Source organism: Thalassophryne amazonica, chromosome 22, assembly GCF_902500255.1.
Source record: "Thalassophryne amazonica chromosome 22, fThaAma1.1, whole genome shotgun sequence".
In the NCBI taxonomy this organism is placed as follows: domain Eukaryota; kingdom Metazoa; phylum Chordata; class Actinopteri; order Batrachoidiformes; family Batrachoididae; genus Thalassophryne; species Thalassophryne amazonica.
Genome location: NC_047124.1, coordinates 4,315,696 through 4,338,427, shown reverse-complemented (window position 1 = coordinate 4,338,427; position 22,732 = coordinate 4,315,696). Strand labels below are relative to the sequence as shown.

Sequence of the window (22,732 nt, the reverse complement as noted above, 5' to 3'; positions counted from 1 at the left end):
ACTTTGAGAATAATAAAAATGATTTTCTACAGTTAGGCATCTTTGGTGGGCGTGGTCTGTGTGAACACACCCACAACATATATGATTAGATTTTTGACCTTGAACGTCATCTTGACTTCTAAAACAATCAAGTTTTTGAACTTTTTACAAAGTGTTGAATTTGCAAAGATGTTCACTGATCTCAGCAGTGGTGTTCATGTCTCTGGGTCCTCAGACTCTGAGATCCAGAGACACCGGACCAGGGAAGAGTTTACAGAGTCATGAGGTCAAAGGTCAGAGGTGTTTGGTGATGCTGACATCTTTGCGGGAGAACAAAGATCCAAGTCTTTAGTGTGCTGGTGCTTCCTGTCTTACTGAATGGTTGTGAGGCTTGGACTTAAGGTGTGACCTAAGGTGACTGCTGGATGTCTTTGATGTCTTCAGAAGATCTGTGGGTCCTGATGGAATGACTTGATGTCACAACGAGTGGTTACTTCAGGAGACTCGGTGGAGGAGGAGGACGATGGCTTGTGTTGTGAGGCGTTTGAGCCACGTGGTGTGTTTCTCTTTGTACAATCCAGCAGACAGGCGGTCACTCACACCAGGACGTGGCTCCAGACCTGATGAAACGTCAAACTCACCTCTTATATGTTGTCTGCAGTTAGCAGATGGTGCTAATGTGTTGGGAAGGTGTCGTAACACGGACCCACAACAGGGGGCGCAAATGAACGGACAATGGATAAGAAAAGGAGTAACAATTTAATGTTGCGAAAGAACACAACGGAAAATAAACAAGAATAATGATGCCAATCATACACAGGAGGACTGCGGGCAGGCTTGAAGATAGGAGACCTCGGATGAACGAAGAGCCGGGGCCCACGCCGCTTCTACCACCAACGGCCTGAAGAACACCGAAGCCGCCAAGCCCTGAGTCCCCAGGTGGTCTCTGTCCTCCGTTGTCGGCCCTGGTACTGCTGGCAGACAGAAACAGAAGGTGGTGAGTGTGAGTCCTCACACCCAGCAACCTTTATAAATAATTCCTCCGGGAGGGATAACCTCCACCTCCAGGAACGTCTTTACTCGTGCAGCTCCCGTTTGCCCCTGTCCTGGGTCTTCACGGGCATGCGACTGCACACAGAACAATATTAGATTAACAGTAATCACAACAGAGAAGGTTACCTCTAGTCGTAGAAGATTTCTCGGCGACGAGGTGGAGTTGCCGTCCGGCCTTTATGGTGATGGTGATGAGATGAATGAGTGACAGCTGGTGTTGAGGATGAGTGACAGCTGTCACTCCCAGTGGCTCTGGCGCCCTCTTGTGCTTGAAGCCCGCACTCCAAGCAGGGCGCCATCTGGTGGTGGTGGGCCAGCAGTACCTCCTCTTCAGCGGCCCACACAACATAATGTGTTGTATTTGAAATTAGTGTAATGTTAAATTATGATATTGAAATACTGAATACTGAATATTGAAACACTGAAATATTGGAATGATGTCTTATTTTAAATGCAAAAGGTTCTGAAGAAGGAGCTTGAACTTGACCTGGTCTCCCTTCTTCTGGGTCTTCCTGACGGCCTGGTAACTGATACATATCAGAAAACGTTGTATAATGTTATGACATTTTGTGCCAGGGAAAATATTCAACACTGGATTTCAGATAAAGCCCCCTCAATTGAGGGATGGCAGAGAACAATAATGGAATATAAACCTCTGGACTTTTTGACCTGTCTACTGCACTTCAAAACCTATGCCTTTGAAAGAACATGAAAGCCATTCCTTCATTATATCAGTGTAAATATCTCTGCTATAATGACAAGAGCATTTGTATGGGGGGGGATTTTACTGTATAATGTACCTCTCACATTTACTTGGACCTGATTTTTTTGTTTTGTTGTTGTTTGGGTTTTGTATGTGTGTTGTTATTCCCAGCTTGTTTTTGGTTGTTTGTTGATTTAAAAAAATATTTTTTAAAAATATGATATTGATATGGTGTTTTTATTTATTTATTTTATTTATTTATTTTGGTCTGCTTGCGCTTTTTTAATCATTGTGCAAGATTTAGATATTTTTTAGAACTTCTTTATGTTTATGAATTGAAAAAAATGCTGACTTAAAATGCCTAATAGCTATTTATTCATTCATTCTTTCTTTTTTTTTGAGCTGTGTACTTTTGTTGTATAACCAGAAGATGGCGCCAAATTACCATAATAGGAAGTGGAATGAACCAGCCGGTTTCACATCTCTGTCTGTCTGTCTGTCTGTCTGTCTGTCTGTCTAATCATTTTGTGCCGTGTACTTTCGGTGCTTTTCGGTGTATAGCCAGAAGATGGCGCCAGATTGCCATAAACTGAAGTTGAATGAATCAGCCTGCTTTCGCCTGGCCTATTATTTATTTATTTGTTTGTTTGTTTGTTTTTGCCTGTCAGAGTGAGTTAGCGTCCCTCAATCACAGAAAGTACGTTTTTGGCCATAACTGACCGGTGGTGGCGCTGTTTTCGTGTTCATAGACTTGTTGAATACAGCGCGCGGGGACCAGCCGCTCGCGCTGGCTCCGCCCCTCCGGCTGTGACTGAAGCATAAAACGAACCACGCGGAGCCGGCGTTCCCGTCCTGAAGAGTCCCGGTTCTGTTTGGACCCAGGTACCGTTCCTCTTTCATGATTCTGACGTCTTTAAACGGTTAATGGGTTCGTTGATTAGTCGGCAGAAAAAATACATAACGATCAGTTTGTGGATACTTCATTAAATAATTAAATATTGTAGGATTTCCAGTTTTATTAAAGTGGACATTAGACATTAAACTGTTGTAAAACTGCTTTTTTAATGTTAGTTTTCAACAGTTGTAATGTTATTTTTTTAACTTGACTAAAGTAGAAATTTTGTAGAAAAGTTGAAATAACCTATTTTCATTGATTTAACTATTTAAATTATCAGGTTTAAAGGTTTTAAGCACTTTCTTTTAAACGGATTTTGTTTATTTTATTATTAGTGATATGTGGGGTTGAAGTATTGTAATTTGTTGTATGTCAGAAATACGAGTTTTTATCAGTGTAATGTATTTATAAAAAAGGATGCTCACACAGGAGCAAATAACTTTTTTATTTTATTTATTTTTATTTATTTATTTTGCTGTTCCCCATATCTTCATAGTGTCTAACGTTGTCCAAAGATTGAATTATTATTATTGTTGTTATTAATGTGATTCTGTTCCCAGGTTTTATGTCAAAACCACATGTAAACTTGACTGTTGGACCGTCATTATTGTTGCATTTTCCTCCAGGATCCTGTTGAACTTGTTGCACAGTTTCTTTTGAGGATAAAAAAAACTGCAATAATAACTGAATGAACCTGTTGACTGGTGACATCATGTAATGTGATCATTTTTGTTTCATCCCTCCTTCGGTTGTGGGTCGTGCAAAATATTAGTTCGTATATAATGATCTGATCTAACGGGAAACAATTGAACATTGAAGTGTGATGCAGCCTTTTTTCATCCAGGACAAACAAACAAAAAACATAAATTTTGCTGCAGTCAATAAGTACATTTACAGTTCTGCTCTGTTGCCTGTATCTAGGCCAGATCCACCTGCTCACCAGGTTTCATGAAACACGACCTTGACTGAAATCTTCAGAATGTTTCAGGATCTTGTGTTTTTACATAGATCCACCCTGAACTGTAAAAGCTCTTATTTATAACCAAGCCAAACAAGGTTGTAAGAGTTCAGACTGCTCACGGTCACAGTTGGTGTTTGCACAGTCCTGGTGACAGTGTTGGGAAAGTGTAGTGACACGGACCCACAACAGGGGGCGTAAATGAACGGACAATGGAAGGAGTCAAATTATAACACTTTACTGTTGTGAATGTCACAACCAAACACAGCAGATTCAGAATGTGCAACAGTCAATTAATAAAGGTGTCATGTGGGCAGGCTCGACGATAGGAGACGCCCGTCTGGAAACGAACCGGAACCACACGATTTCCACCGCCACCTGAACCCGAGGAATACTGGAGCCGCCAAGTCCCGGAGTCCCCAGGTGGCCACCTTCCCGGCGTGTCGGATCTGGTACTGCTGGCAGAAAGCAAAAGACAGTCAAAGGGTGGGTGTGTGACCACCCAGTAACAATGGTGGGAATGCCACCTCCACCTCTCACTAAACACGTTGCAGCGGTCTCAGATGAAAAGGAGCGCCGTCTTTCACAGCCTCCGCAAAAACGACCGGTTCTCCTGCAAACACTCACAATAACAGATTTATAAATCACAAAAGGCTGAGAGTATTACCTCCAGATGAAGATGATATCTCCGCAGTTTGGTGGAGGTGTCTTCCTGCTTTTATACCAGATGTGATGATTAGTGACAGCTGTCACGGATGATGGGTGACAGCTGTCACCACGGCTTGTTCCTGAGGCGGCAGCGCCCTCTCGTGCCTGAAGCCCGCACTTCAGGCAGGGCGCCTTCTGGTGGTGGGCCAGCAGTACCTCCTCTTCAGCGGCCCACACAACAGGACCCCCCCCCTCAACGGGCGCCTCCTGGCGCCCGACCAGGCTTGTCCGGGTGGCGACGATAGAAATCGGCCAGGAGGGCTGGGTCCAGGATGAAGCTCCTCTTCACCCAGGAGAGTTCTTCGGGTCCATACCCCTCCCAGTCCACCAAATACTGGAAACCCCGGCCCATTCGATGGACGTCCAAGAGCCGGCGAACTGTCCAAGCCGGCTCCCCGTCGATAATACGGGCAGGAGGTGGCGCTGGACCGGGTGCACAGAGGGGCGAGGTGTGATGCGGTTTTATCCTGGAGACATGAAAGACCGGATGGATCCGCAGTGAGGCCGGGAGTTGGAGCCTCACTGCGGTAGGACTGAGGACCTTGAGGATGAGGAAGGGTCCAATGAATCAGTCTTTCAACTTGGGGGACTCGACCTGGAGTGGAATGTCCTTGGTGGAAAGACACACCTCCTGCCCGGGCTGGTATGTGGGGGCCGGGGACCGTCGACGGTCTGCATGGGCTTTAGCCCTCGTCCGGGCCCTCAACAAGGCCGAACGGGCGGTGCGCCACACCCGACGGCATCTCCGCAGGTGGGCCTGGACCGAGGGCACACCGACCTCTCCCTCCACCAAAGGAAACAAAGGGGGTTGGTACCCCAGACACACCTCGAACGGGGAGAGGCCGGTGGCAGAGGACACCTGGCTGTTATGAGCGTACTCGATCCAGGCCAGATGTTCACTCCAAGCCGTCGGGTGTGCGGAGGTCGTGCACCTGAGGGCCTGCTCCAACTCCTGGTTGGCCCGTTCGACCTGTCTGTTAGTCTGCGGGTGATACCCAGACGAGAGGCTTACAGTGGCCCCCAGTTCCCGGCAGAAACTTCTCCACACCTGCGAGGAGAACTGGGGACCGCGATCCGAAACGATGTCTGTTGGTATCCCATGCAGCCGGACAACATGGTGGACGAGGAGATCCGCCGTCTCCTGGGCCGACGGGAGCTTCGGGAGGGCCACGAACTGGGCCGCCTTGGAGAAACGGTCCACTATCGTGAGTATGGTGGTGTGTCCCCGGGACGGCGGGAGGCCCGTGACAAAATCCAGACCGATGTGGGACCAGGGGCGGTGAGGCACAGGAAGTGGCTGTAGAAGTCCCTGTGCCTTCTGGTGGTCAGCCTTGCCCCTGGCGCAGGTGGTGCAGGCCTGGATGTAAGCCCGGACATCAGTCTCCAGGGACGCCCACCAGAAGCGCTGCCGGACTACTGCCACGGTCCTACGCACCCCTGGGTGGCAGGAGAGCTTGGACCCGTGACAGAAGTCCAGAACGGCAGCTCTGGCTTCTGGTGGGACGTATAGTCTGTTCTTCGGCCCTGTTCCGGGCTCCGTGCCAGGGCCTACCGGACGGTCTTCTCCACGTCCCGGGTCAGAGCAGCCACGATAGTGGACTCCGGGAGAATGGGTTCCGGTGGATCCGACAGCTCGGTCTTGACTTCCTGTTCATGCACCCGGGACAGGGCATCCGATCTTTGGTTTTGGGTCCCGGGGGGGTAGGTGATCCGGAAGTCAAAACGGCCGAAAAACAGTGACCAGCGGGCTTGCCTGGGGTTCAGTCGCTTGGCGGTCCTGATATACTCCAGGTTCCGGTGGTCAGTGAAAACCGTGAAAGGCACTGACGCTCCCTCCAGCAGGTGTCTCCACTCCTCAAGAGCCGTAGCCCAAGCGCGTGCCTCTCCCCGAAGCAGAGTGATCACATAAGCTATTTTGCTTGCGTCTGATGCGTACATGACGGGACGTTGTGCGAAGACGAGTGAACACTGCATAAGAAAGTCCGCGCACATCTCCACACAACCTCCGTACGACTCAGGAGGGCTTATGTATGCTTCAGGGGATGGTGGGAGGGGTTGTTGAACCACCACTGGAACATTAATATCTAGCACAGGATCGACAGGAGGAGGAGCTGCAGCAGCACCCTGAGCACTCGCCGCCACTTGCGCGGAGAGAGCCTCCACCCTGCGGTTCAGGAGGATGTTTTGCTCGGCTATTTGATCCATTCGAGCCGTAAAGGCGTGAGAATATGCTGTAGCTCACCAATCACGCCTCCTGCAGATGCCTGCGCTCCCTGCTCTCCCATTGGTTGTTCAACAGCCTGGTGACGCCCCTCGGAGTCCATGACGCTGGCCGAGATATCCTGTTGGGAAAGTGTAGTGACACGGACCCACAACAGGGGGCGTAAATGAACGGACAATGGAAGGAGTCAAATTATAACACTTTACTGTTGTGAATGTCACAACCAAACACAGCAGATTCAGAATGTGCAACAGTCAATTAATAAAGGTGTCGTGTGGGCAGGCTCGACGATAGGAGACGCCCGTCTGGAAACGAACCGGAACCACACGATTTCCACCGCCACCTGAACCCGAGGAATACTGGAGCCGCCAAGTCCTGGAGTCCCCAGGTGTCCACCTTCCCGGCGTGTCGGATCTGGTACTGCTGGGAGAAAGCAAAAGACAGTCAAAGGGTGGGTGTGTGAACACCCAGTAACAATGGTGGGAATGCCACCTCCACCTCTCACTAAACACGTTGCAGCGGTCTCAGATGAAAAGGAGCGCTGTCTTGCACAGCCTCCGCAAAAACGACCGGTTCTCCTGCAAACACTCACAATAACAGATTTATAAATCACAAAAGGCTGAGAGTATTACCTCCAGATGAAGATGATATCTCGGCAGTTTGGTGGAGGTGTCTTCCTGCTTTTATACCAGATGTGATGATTAGTGACAGCTGTCACGGATGATGGGTGACAGCTGTCACCACGGCTTGTTCCTGAGGCGGCAGCGCCCTCTCGTGCCTGAAGCCCGCACTTCAGGCAGGGCGCCTTCTGGTGGTGGGCCAGCAGTACCTCCTCTTCAGCGGCCCACACAACAGACAGATTAGCATTTTCATGGCAGGAACAGTGGTGATGCAAAGTCATCAGCATGCAGAGTACAAGGGATGAGTTACTGTTTGACTCTAGTTGGAATCGTCAAACCTTAAGCTGCAGCCTGTGATGATTTACTCACTGACGGCGCCGCCGTGATGTTTAAAAGAAAAGAAAACACTTCAGGAGAAAAGTCTGAAATGTTTAAGGTGTTCTTATGAGATGTGGGCTTTTCTTCAAGAGCGTCTTTTGTCTTCAACACATTTCTAGGCATCCTTTGCTTGTTTCTGGTTATTTGAGGAGATTTTTATTAAAAATATATTAATTACTGCAGTTCATGCTCAGTTGTTTAATCAATAAAATTAGCAGATTTTTTTAAAAATCCATTATCGCATGCCAACGCTGAAGTCATTATGTTAAAATGGGCCAAAAACCCTGGAGTTTGGTGATGGCAGCAGTTGCACAATCCCTTGTCCCTTTGTTGTGTTTTGTGTTGTTTCTTCCCCATTCCTGCACTCAGGAGTAGAGAAAAAAATACAACCCCAACTCCAATGAAATTGGGACGTTGTGTAAAATGTAAATAAAAACAGAATACAATGATTTACAAATCCTCTTCAACCTATATTCAATTGAATACACCACAAAGACAAGATATTTAATGTTCAAACAGATAAACTTTATTGTTTTTGTGCAAATATTTACTTATTTTGAAGTGGATACCTGCAACACGTTTCAAAAAAGTTGGGATGGGGCAACAAAAGGCTGGGAAAGTTGATCATCTGTTTGGAAACAGGTGAGTGTCATGATTGGGTATAAAAGGAGCATCCCCAAAAGGCTCAGCCATTCACAAGCAAAGATGGGGCGAGGAACATCACTTTGTGAACGACTGTGTGAAAAAATAGTTCAACAGTTTAATAACAATGTTTGTCAACATTCAGTTGCAAGGAATTTAGGGATTCCATCATCTACAGTCCATAATATAATCAGAAGATTCAGAGAATCTGGAGAACTTTCTACACGTAAGCAGCAAGGCTGAAATCCAACATTGAATGCCCGTGACCTTTGATCCCTCAGGCGGCACTGCATTAAAAACCGACATCATTGTGTAAATGATCTTACCGCATGGGCTCAGGAACACTTCAGAAAACTATTGTCAGTTAAGACCAAGCTTTACTAAATTATAATAATAACTTTTTAATATGAGATAGAAACTTACTTTTTTTTGCTGAAAAGTTAACTCTGCAGACTTTTGAGCCAGCCATCGGCCATCTTTGTCCTCCTCATAGAAGCTATGTGATGACGTGCACAATGTGAGTGTCCAATCAGAATTGGTTCACCGTTACATGGTTTTCCAAAATCAAATCGTAGGGCAGATTTACCTCACGTGAAAAGCCAAAGATCGTTTTCAGGAGTGATGTTACTCGTTGGCCCGTTTGAATAGCCCCCTGGGTGCTCCAGTGAGTACATACTATTAGTACATACTCAGTGTGCCCTGCGCCATTACGCACAGCGATCAGTGAGGCACACGGAGCAGACTGAGAGCCTCTGATGACAATCTGTTGTGCTCAAACAAAGAGTGTGTAACTATCAGGATTGCTCCACTAGTTTGCATGTGAATGTTACTGGATAACTCTGTTGCTTTCTCTGCGTAAAGCACTGTTTACCATATCAGTGGACAACAAAACGCATAGACCATTTTGTATATATTGTTCAAAATGTGCATTTGTGTTTATTGTTTGAACCTTTTTGTTGTACAGTTTTTCACACAAGACCTCAAATTACCTTTATAAAGTGTCAAAACAGTTGTTTATTATAGTTTGCTGTGTGTTTTGAATAAATGTGTGTGGAAAATGATTTTTCGCTTTATTTTTTCCTTGCCTATTTTTGATTGTAAACCTTTATTACACTTATAAAACACAACTATAGCATATATATTCTGAAAGTACAGGCTGTCCTGAAAAAAGAGACATAAAACTTGATTGTGGGATGTACGGAGAACTGTTAACAGCAATAATAAAACATTTATACCAGGCGAATGAACTGTCCAAAAAATGCCCTCGGACCCCAGAGGGTTAACACAGTTCGTTGCTACATCTACAAGTGAGCAAAGGAGCAAATATTTGCACAAAACAATAAAGTTTATCAGTTTGAACATTATATATCTTATCTTTGTGGTGTATTCAATTGAATATAGGTTGAAGAGGATTTGTAAATCATTGTATTCTGTTTATTTACATTTTACACAACGTCCCAACTTCATTGGAATTGGGGTTGTACTTCACTGAAATCCTTTCATGTTTCTTTGAGATGTCCTGCTGACAGTCACACAGACAAGATGACAGAGGTATTGAAGTTCAGCGCGGTCCTTACTGACACCACCTGGCCAATCAAGACACAGTACTGGCCCGCCTGTAGACTGGACAGTGCTTCTGCCCACTGCTCCGCCCATTTTGACATAAGATGCAACCTCATTGGCTCTGGTCTGAAATGTCAATGAAGGTAAAGCCAGTTATCAGTGTTCTCAAAGACACCACCACAGGGAGCCACCCCGACTGTTTTGAAAGGTCAAACTCCACCGTTTTCCAGACCTGACTTTAAAATCTGCAGACGTCGTGGGTTATCGGGACTCTTTGAACTTGGGATGTGGGCATGGACTTGAAATTCCCCTTTGACTGGATGTTCCAATGCACAACTCACCAACGTGCTCAAGTTGAGTCAAACAGTAACTGATTCTTTGTACTCTGCGTGCTGATGATTCCGAGCAGCCGACACGTTTGCTGCACGGGAAGATAAAATGTAAAACTGCAAACAGAACTGTACGGTAACGGTGAGTAGCACAAGCATTTTGTTTAATTAAGTTAAAATAAATTTGTTTAGAACCCGTTTCACTACAGATAGTATGTAAGAGTCGCACCATGTTGGTGGTGGTGACTTTGCCTGATCCTCGTGCAGGTTGCTGTGCAGTGATGTCAGTGCTCTTCCTCACCCTCCCCTTCCTTGCCATCACTACTGCACTGGAATTCCGTTACCACAGCAACAGCGAGATTGAGGAGTACCTCCTTGATGTCAACACCTCCAACCCCGATATCGCACACCTGTACAGCATCGGCCAATCTGTCCGAGGTAATGCCACCAAAAATTATCCTCTTTAGGAGAAACCTGTGAACTGCAGTACCAAAGACACAGGAACTTTAAAGAGAAATAATGAGGCTACTTTTTACTTTTATTGACATTTTCGTAATTTGACTGTTTATTTTTAAGGCATGAATGGTGTCTGTGAGGTGGACATAGAGTCGGTAAATAATTCACACAAGGAAAAATAGACTCTCTGGGATTCACTCGGTTTTGGTTTTGACTGGTTAGGTCTGGTCAGGTCTGGGATCGTGTGCTGGAGCTGTGCATCACCGCATCCGCTGTACCACAGGACTCCTGGCTCCTGATTCTCAACCACACAGGCCAATAACCGCCCTTAACCATACCCACCTACCAAAAGTAGGCATCTGTCTATCAGGTCAAGGTGACGTGGGTGTGTCCTATGTGCTGGATCATTGTCATGTAAATGGGCCAAATGGCTATAAAGTCACACTTTGCACAATGGTAGTGATCCTCCTCATCTGAGACACCCAACATAAATGTTCCTTTCCCACAGAATCAGGCCAGTGGGACCCAAGGATCCTACAATGAGACCCGGTACCAAAAACAACCAGTCGTCCCCTCAGGTCAAGGGTCCAAGTCTGACAACCATAAAGTAAAACAGGCAGCACCACGAGGGACCCTAAAGACTTGAACGTTTGTCCTCCAGCAAAGATATCGGCATCACCAAAGACCTCTGACCTTTGACCTTGTGATTCTGTAAGGTCATCCCAGGTGTGTCTCGATCTCACAGATGGAGTACATAGAGACATGACTGCTGAGATAAACCAGTGTTTCTACATCTTCGAGACTTTGACGCAAACACAGACACTACTGACAGCCGAGTCCAGAAACTGAATCTCAGTCTCCCGAACAATCACAAACCCAGACACACAGAATCCTCTCTCAGCTTCTCACTTGCAAAAGTCGGGGGATCCATCGATTCCCCAAAGATCAAAGGAGCGTCTGCAAAGCTGAGATCAACAAACTTTTCCTTGCAGACAGACGCCCGAGTCGGTGGACTCTTCCTGTGGTCTGGTTCTACCTCCACGACTCTGTTGCTCGGACTTCAAGTGCTGTATGTTCTGTGCATTCCAGTCTCAGGCGTTAAGACTCATGATGGGAGAGAAAGAGAGAGAGAGAGACAGTAACTTTACACACCCAGTCTGTCAGCGGTCATTATCACGGTTGCCGTAGTGATGCACATCTGAGTGTATCAGTCAGCTGTGTAATAAAAAGATGTGTAAACTTAAAGCTAACTTAATCTGGGGCAGCGTAATCTGGCTAATGGTGCACGCGCACACACACACACACACACACACACACACAGAGTTAATCTGAGATAATCCAGGACACCGTCTGGGCTCCAGCCAACTTTCTGTCATTTATTAATGGAAGCAACATTTTTTGTTTCCTTCACGCTTCCATCATGAGTCACTGAAACTTCAGCGCAGTTTGCTGCTCGCTGAGACTTGCAGGACTTCATCCGTTCATCGCCAACACCTATGTTCACTTTGTGTTTGTACACTTTCACTGTATATATAGTCTAAAACCTTCAGGGTGGCTGCAGAAATGATCCAGACATCACTGATTCAGTCGCAACCAGCAAAGTTTCCTAAAAACGACACAAAAAACTCAAAGAACTCGATGTAAATAAAAGTGAACCTCTACATCTGATACAATGTTGTTATAAACTAATACGTTTATAACAATGGTGCCCTGAAACAAACTTGTTTCAAACTTTCATGGCCTCTTTCCGTTTGCCCCCACAGTTACTTTGTCATACATTTTGTAACAATCTAACATATTCGCCGTTTGACTGTCAGTAGACCAAACCACCAGTAGGGGGCTCTTGTCCATCGTTCATTCTCCATTGGGAACCAATGACTTCTACCCTCCGTTGGTCTGACTGTTTATAAAGTTGTGCTGAGACATAAAACTAAACAAAAGTAGAATTTCACAAGATCAGTTAAAGTTGTGGGGAAACAATTTATAATCTTGTGCTTTTTGCCATTACCCATAATGCAGTCCATAATGCAAGCAAAATTGTTGTAAGAGGTGTCTCAAGTGATAAATCTGCAGATTGATTGGTAATCGATTATTGTTCAACACGACCAAAGGATTTTGTAGGACACTATAGCACAGCCTCTATACAGGAAGTTTGTTTCCTCTGAGAAAACATCTCAATATCTCCTACCCAGATGACCAAGAACCTTCACTGAAAACAGCTTTTGATAAATTCACAGTTTTAAAGTTTGGCCATAAAGGACACAAAAGAATCAGAGGTTTTTACTTCAGCAGGCAGTTTATTCCAGAGAAAAGAAGGAAGGCCCTGTAGCCTGCTGTTTTTTTTTTTTTGTTTGTTTTTCAGCTCTGTAGCCTGCTGTATTCTTTTTCGTCTGGGTAGCCTGCTGTATTGTTTTTTGTCTCGGTAGCCTGCTGTGTTCTTTTTCATCTTGGTAGCCTGCTGTATTCTTTTTCATCTTGGTAGCCTACTGTATTCTTTTCATCTTGGCAGTCTGCTGTATTCTTTTTCAGCTTGGTAGCCTGCTGTATTCTTTTCATCTTGGTAGTCTGCTGTATTCTTTTTCAGCTTGGTAGCATGCTGTATTCTTTTCAGCTTGGCAGCCTGCTGTATTCTTTTCATCTTGGTAGTCTGCTGTATTCTTTTTCAGCTTGGTAGCCTGCTGTATTCTTTTCATCTTGGTAGCCTGCTGTATTCTTTTCATCTTGGTAGTCTGCTGTATTCTTTTTCAGCTTGGTAGCCTGCTGTATTCTTTTCATCTTGGTAGCCTGCTGTATTCTTTTCATCTTGGTAGTCTGCTGTATTCTTTTTCACTTTGGTAGCCTGCTGTATTCTTTTCAGCTTGGCAGCCTGCTGTATTCTTTTCAGCTTGGTAGTCTGCTGTATTCTTTTCACCTTGGTAGCCTGCTGTATTCTTTTCATCTTGGTAGCCTGCTGTATTCTTTTCATCTTGGTAGTCTGCTGTATTTTTTTTCACTTTGGTAGCCTGCTGTATTCTTTTCAGCTTGGCAGCCTGCTGTATTCTTTTCAGCTTGGTAGTCTGCTGTATTCTTTTCACCTTGGTAGCCTGCTGTATTCTTTTCATCTTGGTAGCCTGCTGTATTCTTTTTTATCTTTAGGACTCAAATGTGAAGTTAATCAAACAAATGTAGTTTATGGAACTGTAATGATAATACATCTGTGATTATAAATGTTGGACTTTTTCTCTCCACTTCTGTCTCTCAGGTCAGCAGCTGTGGGTGTTGGCTCTTGGTGTCGCCCCTCATCATCACACTGTTGGCATCCCAGAATTCAAATATGTTGCAAACATGCATGGAAACGAGGTGAGAGAGTACAGGCACACAGAGCCCCTCCCTGCAGACAGGAAGCCGGACTAAAGGGATCAACAAGAAGCATTCAGAGACAGACACATTGTGTTCAGCCTCCAGGCTGTGTGTGTGTATGTTATAGGAACTGATTTCTGTTCCCACGGTCACTTGTGAGGACCACGTTTTTGCATTCTGGTGACCGGAAACTTGAAGAAGGTCCCGGGCCGGGGGTTTCTGACTGTCATCGTATATGTCATGTTTTGTACAGTGAGCAGAGTTCTGTTTGGTTTCTATTCAGGGTTTTGATCAACCTTTTCCAATATAACCATCTAGCTGCTGCAGCCAGGTGAAATGTGGGCATGTCCTTGACCTTCTCCAGCTGCTGGAGTCCTCAACACTGAGGTACCTGCACGCTGGATCATGCTCAGAGAAACACACCACATGAACAAGCTGTTGTAGCTGACGTTCCCTCATAACATCAGTGATCCTCCTCATCTTTCTCTCTACGTAACCACTCAGTTGACACAGAGTCATTCCAGTGGGACCCAAGGATCCTCCAAAGAGACCTTGAACCAAAGACGTCCAGCCTTTGTCTTCAGTCACTGGTTGGAGTCCATCTCTCACAACAGTACAGTAAAACGGGAAGCACCACAACCCGAAAGACTTGGACCGTTGTTCTGTACCTCTCTGCCATCTGCTGGTCATGTTTGTGATTGTTATCATCACGTGGATGATGGGAATTAGGAGCAGAAGTTACATGTAGTGTAAAATGAGCTCTTTGTTTTTCTGTCAGCTTCTTTACTTTCCAAAATCTGGTTCTGGTTCTTACTAAGTCCGTCACTGCTTGTTGAATCATCTAGCTGACAAACAAGCAGGTCCAAAAAACATTCCCACCTTGGCTGAGGGTAGAAAGGAAACTCTGACCAGCGTTTGAGTTTCTATGGTAACAGTCTGCGGCTGATCACACATCATGCATGTGAAAGTCTGTGAAAATGTCCTTAAATAGACGAGTCACGGCTGGACACACAGAGTCAGCGGAGTGTGTCGGTGCAGAGAAAACCTCCAGGAAAAAAAAAGGGCCTTTTCACTGGCGAAACAGCAGGAATGAAGCTCGTGTCGTGTGGAGATCATTGTGAATCCCTGAAAATGGATTTTTGTAACTCGGACCAAAAGCCAGTATCTCACCTTGGAGATGATTATTAAAGTCCGGCTCCACTTTATGATGTTAATTTACTGCTGTTTTTTTTTTTTTTTTTTTAGTTGGTCCAGTGGAAAATTCATCCAAACCAAAACACAAAACCTTACATTTTTGGGAGAACATTAGAAATGTTTTTCATAGCCAGAGAAGGTTAATGTCTATCTCAGCCGGGTTTAAACCAGTTCAAGGTCCTTTTAATGTTGTTCAAATCGTTTAAAGCCGATCAAAATACAGGTAATGTTGGCTCATATCTCAATTATTCTCATCTTTGACAAATTAACTATTATCTTGATTTAAATATTTTTTTCTATTGATCAGGTAATCGATTAGCTTTTCTTTTTTTCCCTTCTGTCCTCGTGTTTGCGTCGTGCGGCGGCTGAGAAGCGAAACGAGGCTGACAGTGTTGTTTTGTTTGGAAACAAAGTGATGGCCGCGGGCAGAACCAGTCCCAACATGAGACACCTCATCACCTTTCCCAGCCTTCTCTCTTTCTCCCTCCTGAGACTCTCATTCATTCAGAAAGTTTCTTATTGTGTCCCCGTCGTCCAATCAGATGTCTTTCTCAGGAGAACAGCCCCTGACTCGTCTCTGGAGCAGGTTCAGTGCCGCTGACTCACAACTTTACGTCCGTCCTCCCCTCAGTGTTTGAAGAACCTGGAACGTCATAATGACGACCACGTTTCGGGGGGGGGGGGGCATTACCCCATGACGAAAAGTCAGACCCTCTGAAAAAAGTACTCCCAAAGGCATTTTGAAATACAGAAGGTAGATGTTCGGTTTTCCACTGCACTGTTGTCGTAAATGTCGGTTAGTGACCAAATCAGTGAGATTACAGATACAAACGGCCAAAACAAGCTCTCACATGGGGTGTGTGTGTGTGTGGGGGGGGGGGGGGGGGGGGGCGTGGAGATACATACGCTGGCTAGAACACTTCAGATTAGGAAGCTACCTGGACACGTTCCCTAGGAGGTTGCACACACCTCTAACCTAGAAAATGCTTCAAGAACTACAGTCACCATCCAGCTTTTCTGGCCTGTGAACTCTTTGGGATCCTCCAGGAGGAGCCAGAGGAGGATGTAGTGGGTGAAAAAGCCCCGAGTGCTACCAGTTGACTCCTTTACTTCATTTTTTTCAGACAAGGACTAGAACAAGATGTGGAGATGATGAGCACAAGCAGTGGTGGCCACCAGCCTTAGGTTTTGGAAATGGAAGAAACTGACAAATGAGCTCATCTCAAGCTAAATGCACCTTCTAAACAATACACATATAGATATTATGAGAGAGAAGGAGGTGAGCGGTATCTGCTTTGGCATCATTCTTTCTGGAGGGTTGTGTGGACTTGAGATTTAGAACATAACCCGCTGTTAAACAATGAGACAGTAATGGATTTAGTACATTTCTGTGCCAAAACGCTCTCTGTCACAGACCACATTCACTGTGGACTTTGCTTAACCAGCTCCCTTGTTTTCTTTGTCTTTTTGTGGCTAAATTTGTACAAAATGAGTTGTGTGGGGGTAATACAGTGGTGTTGGAGTGTTTATACCTAACAGATATGGAAAAAATGAGAAAGTAACTGTTTACGTTTCTGATTTATTATATTTCTGTGTCAAAATGTGAAGGAAGTCACCCAAAGAAGAAAGAAAACAGTCCATTGGGACAACAACAAAAAATTAAAATTGCAGAAAGAGAGAACTTTAATATGATGGTTGTGACTTTTGTTCAACCTGTTTTACTGCATTTGGACTCGAAATCAGAATTTACACATTTCCAGATTGGATTTGGTATTTAAAAAGTCAAACTTGTTTCTGCTTGTGTGTGTGTGTGTGTGTGTGTGTGTGTGTGTGTGTGTGTGTGTGTGTGTGTGTGTGTGTGTGTGTGTGTGTGTGTGTGTGTGTGTGTGTGTGTAGGTGCTGGGCCGGGTGCTGCTGCTCCATCTTATCCATGACCTGGTGCGTGGTTACCGTGGCAACGAGGCATGGTCATTGCAGTTGCTAAACAGCACCCGCATCCACCTCCTCCCATCGATGAACCCGGATGGCTTCAACGTGGCGGACACACACTGTCAGTACAGCCAGGGCAGGTACAGACACACCTGTATCTGTCGTTATATTTTAACAGTCATTACAACCACACGTCTAAACCGTTCCTGTTACAAAACCCAAATAAACCTCAAAGTCGGCCTTTGTAGACTTTGGAAAAAGAACTTAAGTTGGTGCTCAGGGCTCCCAGTTTCTGTGTTCCAGGGTTGGTTGGTTCAGACGGTGCTTTCTGATTCTTTGGGGTAATTCTTGGTTGAGGTCTTCACCAAAAACCACTTTGCCTTTAGAGACCTGAGCATGAACCAAAGCTCCCACAAGGAGAATTACTGCTTCATGTTTGAAGGAGTCAGTTTGAGCATCTTATAAAGACTTCTCTCCTGGGTGTATATCCCAGGATGGACACTGGGGTGAGGTGTTGCATCTGATCTGGAAATGTCTTGGAGACTCTAAAGAGGACCTGCGGGTTGTCAGGATGATACCGTGACCACTTTTGGGAAAACGGGACTCTCGTAACTTCAGAGTCAACATCTGTATCGACTCTCACGAGTCGTAAGTTAATGTACTGTCCCCTGAACTGAAAGAAACATTGCGTGTGTATGTGTGTGTGTGTGTGTGTGTGTCTGTGTCTGTGTCTGTGTGTGTGTGTACATGCCACAGCCTCAGCTGACGTCTTATTTTTCTGGCACTTAGACTAAACTATAAGACGCTCCAACGCCCAAAACACAGCGATAAGCAGGAAAACCTCTGACAAAGATTAAAATCATGATTAAAAAAAAAACCTCCATGTATCTAATTAGGATTGTTTTCATTCTTTACTAATGTACACTGACTTAACGGAGTGTGTGTGTGTGTGTGTGTGTGTGTGTGTGTGTGTGTGTGTGTGTGTGTGTGTGTGTGTGTGTGTGTGTGTGTGTGTGTGTGTGTGTGTGTGTGTGTGTGTGTGTGTGTGTGTGTGTTGAGGACCGACGGTTAGTGGTGATACCTTGACGCTGACTAAAGGTTTGAGGTTCTCCAGTTTTATAGTTCCAGCTTGTCAAAGGAAGTGAACCTGCTCTGTTGGACGTCTTTGTCCTGCTCTGAAGTTGAATCCGTCTTGTTATAAACAGGGACTGATTCACACAGGCCGTCCTGTAAACACATCTCTGAGGACGTGAAGCTCTCTGTGAATCTTGTGTCTCATGCTGCTGCAGAAATGTATCCGCTCACTTCCTGGAAGTGCTCAGTGTCACCAGATCATGGGACATGGCTGTAAACCCGAGAGGCTCGCCCCCGGGACGCTCAGCAGCAGCTGAAGGAGAGTTTCTTGGTCAGGCTCTGGAATACTCAGTGAAATGAAGTGGGGAGCGTTAAGCCGCTCTTACGCCTGCCTGAGGTTGGCGTCGTATCAAGCTGCAATTCAACACGCCGCAGCAACCCCCCGCCTGCCCGCGTCTTGTGCCGTGTCCTCCTGTCCAGGTTCACCACTTGCCAAAAGTCCTTGTATTCAGGAGCTCCATGACTCTCAGCCACTTTGGCCACACCCACGCTCTGCTCTGGCAGCACGGGAAAGGCGTGGCACGCACGCCATCCTCAAATCCTGATATCTCCAAGTGATTTGTTCTGTGGAAATTTGACCCCGACTTGAACCTCCACCGAGCAGAATGAGGCAGCCGGGAGCTCAAAACACTGTTTGAAAGTGTTACCAGTTTAAGCGAGCTTTACGAAGTTCTGCTGATGTGTGTTGAGCAACAGGCGACCCCCAAGACGCAGGAGAGCACTTTAATTATTACGGTTTTACTTTCTCATTTTGTTGTATATTTCATCCTGTACTTGTTCATGTGTTAAATACGTTGCTCCCTGTGATAGCTAGCTTATTCCTTAGCTCAAGCTGACGTGAAGGTGCTAGCAGGTGGCAGAAAAACTTTAAGAATTTCCTTTTGAGGTACTTGCTTGTAGTATAATGCTTGTGTTACATATCAAAATGTTCAGAACAATCTCTGTTTTATTGTGATATCCTTTCCCACTGTGACTGTAGCGCCACCTTCTGTTGTCAGAGGTCACACTGATAGACGTGACCGGCTGACTTATCCACGTCTCTCTGTGACTCTCAGGTTTAACCAGAATGGTGTTGATCTGAACAGGAACTTCCCCGATATTTTTGCTTCTCTGCGTGAGCAGCATGGTGAGGAGAAACAGGAAGTAGAGGTTAGTCATGTGACCCTCTGTGTGGATGTTGTATCTCAGAAAAGTGCTGTGATTGGCTGGTTGGTTTATTTATTCATTTTAGGTTCGAGCTGTGATTGGCTGGTTAAAGATGGAGACTTTCGTACTCTCTGCAAACCTTCACGGAGGAGCCCTGGTGGCCAGTTATCCGTATGACAACAGCAACAATGGTAAACAGTCGTTTCATGATGTGACTGAAGTCAAAAACATGAAATTGCAAGTTGTTTTTTTTTCTCTCTGAGGCCCCACCTCTTTCTTTCTGTCTCTCCAGGCCGTGAGCTGGTGGGCGGAGCCAGCGTCACGCCCGACAATGACGTGTTCGTTCACCTGGCCAGGCTCTACTCCTCCAACCACACCTCCATGCACCTCGGGGATCAGTGTTCTGACAGCAGGCCGTTCCTGGAGGGCATCACTAACGGTTACCAGTGGTACTCGGTGTCAGGTCAGCACACCGCCCCATCGCGCCACTCAGTTAGAACTTAGAACATAAAGATCAAAAGCACAAGGAACCGCTGCAGAAACCCGATCGCTGCAACTTGATCGGCTGTAACGTTAGCCGCGGAAATTGAATATGCTAAGTGATACGTGTGTGTGTGTGTGTGTGTGTGTGTGTGTGTGTGTGTGTGTGTGTGTGTGTGTGTGTGTGTGTGTGTGTGTGTGTGTAGGCGGGATGCAGGACTACAACTACGTGTGGGCTCAGTGTCTGGAACTGACCCTGGAACTGTCCTGTTGCAAGCATCCTCCAGTCAATCAGCTTCCTGCTCTGTGGGACGAGAACAGAAACGCCCTGCTGGCCTTCATCCAGCAGGTCCACTTGGGTCAGAACCCATCTCTGTCTGTCTGCAGTGTTTCAGTCTTTATGATGGGACTGTGTGAGTTTTTCAATCGCAGGACTATAAAAGAAAATCGAGCATCTAATCTGTGTCTCCAGGGGTCAAAGGTCGAGTCTTTGATGGCTTTGGGGTGCCTGTGCAAAACGCTGTGGTAGAGGTTAAAGGTCGCAGCAATATCTGTCCATTCAGAACCAACCAGCATGGCGAGTACTACAGACTACTGCTGCCTGGAACCTACAGCTTCACAGTACGTGCACACTGTGTGACAGCACCCCCTGGTGGTCAGACTGTGGTCATTACACTCAGACGTCTGATGATCTGTTTGATTGACAGGTGACATACCCGGGTCATGAGGTTTTGACAGAGATGCTGGACATCCCGTACGGGCCCGATGTCTACTCCGCCATGACACATGACTTCCTGTTACGACGCATCTCTGCGTCGACAGGTCGCGCCTCGGCTAGCCCCACTCCTAACTGTAACCTCACTTTAATACATCCAGAGGGGGGCGGAGCCGTAACGCGACCCGTTTGGTTGGTGGTACTCGCAACGGGGCTTGGTCTGACGGTGGGGCTCCAATCCATGATTGACTGATGTCTGATGGAGGTCACAGTGGTCAGAGAAGGTCACGGGTTTGTGTCCAGCACCAGCATGTGGCCTGCTTGAGTGTCTCTGAGCAACACTGAACCTTCAACCTGCAGGAACAAAACCTTGCAAACAATAAATCTGAGCACAGGTTTCTGGAGGAACATTTGGACTCCAGCTAGCTGCCAGATGAGGGCGGAGCCAAATCAACCTCAGCGACACACCAGAAGAACTTTGAATCGCTGCAAAGTGGCGGAAGATCAATTAGAAACCGGAGTCGACGACTTCGTCCCCATTTCAGGATGTCAATGAAAATTAGATGTGTGAGCACACGGAGACGAGGAGGCTCGCTAAATGTAGCAGAGACATTTTCAGCTTTAAAATTAGACCCCGCCTGGAGCTTTTCTCTTTTTTAAACTCCGCCAAGCATTTTGTTTTCACTGGAACCTTTTAGTTTGTCAAACACTTGGAGGAGAAACGAGACGCTGCAGCTGCACGTACACACCAGCGGGACTCAAACCTGTGACCTTCTGGTCTGCATAGTCTCTATTACAGTGTGTTTATACATGCGTGTACCCACACTCCAAACACAGGTGTTAAAGGTCACTTAAAGCAGCCTTCTGAAGCTTTTGCCAAATCAGTTTTTTTCTAGTTTCATATTAAACCTTACCTCACGTTCTGTCGTGACTGTGGTCACAGCCAAAATATCTCACCCTAAAATAGTTTGCATTTCCTCGGATTCATGTCTCACTGCACCGCCGTGCACTGAAGGAAGAAAGGGCGGAGCCAGCTTTTATGTTTTTAAACTTGAAGTTTGACCTGAAATTCCTGTGTGTCGTGTAACGGAAACGGAGTTAATATAAACGAGACGTAAGAATTTGTAAACTATATGGTTTGTACGTATGCAGTTTGCTGGAATTATTGGTGTAAAAGCCCCTTTAAGGGAAAAAGTTTGTAAGTTGGTTGAGTCTAGACGGGATTACTTCAAATTATCAACATCCAAATGTTTGTTGATGCTCATTAAATGGAAAATGTGCAGTTTGAAAGGAACTAAGTAGTTTTTAGTCAGTTCTCATGACTCAGTAAGACGTTTTTAGTTTTTGAGACACCTTCGTTCACAGTGAAAGGTCAAGCAGAGGTCAAATCCACAAAAGGGGAGAGCAACAGGTTCTGATGAGGTTACTCCTGAGAACCAACAGAGGGCACAGATGAGCCTAACAACTGGCCAATTAAAAACCCAAAACCCTGCTGGATAACATAAGTTAAACATTTTATTAGGTTCAGACAGAAAACTGCAAATCTGATATTTCACCTTCTTATCTGAAGAGCAGATAAAAAACTGTCCAAACACACCTGCTGATATGATTTTTCAGATGAACTGAGAACTTTAGAAGTTTTTTGTTCCGTGTGTGAAACAATCCACAGAATTAAAGGAAAAAACACTCAATTCTTCAGCTGTACACAACTCTTTATGGACAAATATTAACAGGCTGAATAAATTAAAACTGAGGACATTTGTTAGTTCGCAGCCCACAGGAGGAAAAACCCAAACATGTGGCTAACAAATGAAAACGCTGAATTAGTGCCTTTGGTTTCACGTGTCATAAAGCTTTGATCTCTGTCCACATCGAAAAGGATGTTAAATCTTCATATAAATCAACATTTCGGAACAAAGACATCTCAGTCATGTGAAAAGATGAGACAAAGAAATTAGGAGCTGGCGGAAATTTTAACTAAAAAAAAACAAAAACAAAACAAAAGTAACTCAATAAGGTGCAGTGACTCGGTTCAGGTTTGAGGTGGAGTGTTGAAGACCTGAAACCAGCAGAGTACTAAAAACATTCACACCGGTAAAATGATGTCCACATAAAGGGGCCGGGCCAGATTTTTTGTATTATTAGATATCTGCGCCTGAGCGAGTGCCGCTTTAGTTTCACCAAACATGAAGCGGAGTTCAATGTGTCATTGTGTGAAACTGCGATTTTCTCCTCTGAAACCAGATCAGACTGTGAAGTGTTTTCTGAACCCAGACAGCTGGGTCAGGGT

The 22,732-nt window shown here is 45.6% G+C and overlaps 1 protein-coding gene across 1 annotated transcript; it reads left to right on the top strand.

Annotated features, from left to right (window-relative positions):
* Positions 1-2,552: 2,552 nt before the first annotated feature.
* On the top strand, positions 2,553-22,523 carry cpm (carboxypeptidase M). Its single transcript, XM_034163259.1, has 10 exons — positions 2,553-2,617; positions 10,317-10,487; positions 13,747-13,844; positions 16,935-17,107; positions 19,157-19,250; positions 19,333-19,438; positions 19,540-19,710; positions 19,934-20,086; positions 20,200-20,348; positions 20,435-22,523. Exons 2-10 carry the CDS (start codon positions 10,331-10,333, stop codon positions 20,693-20,695), a joined length of 1,362 nt encoding a protein of 453 aa, XP_034019150.1. The 5' UTR covers positions 2,553-2,617; positions 10,317-10,330; the 3' UTR covers positions 20,696-22,523.
* The last annotated feature ends 209 nt before the right edge of the window (positions 22,524-22,732 follow it).

Excerpts from the sequence above, each read along its gene's own strand:
- cpm (XM_034163259.1), top strand. The coding sequence starts at position 10,331 with ATGTCAGTGCTCTTCCTCACCCTCCCCTTCCTTGCCATCACTACTGCA. Across the intron at positions 13,845-16,934 it reads CAAACATGCATGGAAACGAG|GTGCTGGGCCGGGTGCTGCT; the intron begins GTGAGAGAGTAC and ends GTGTGTGTGTAG. Across the intron at positions 19,439-19,539 it reads GTATGACAACAGCAACAATG|GCCGTGAGCTGGTGGGCGGA; the intron begins GTAAACAGTCGT and ends CTGTCTCTCCAG.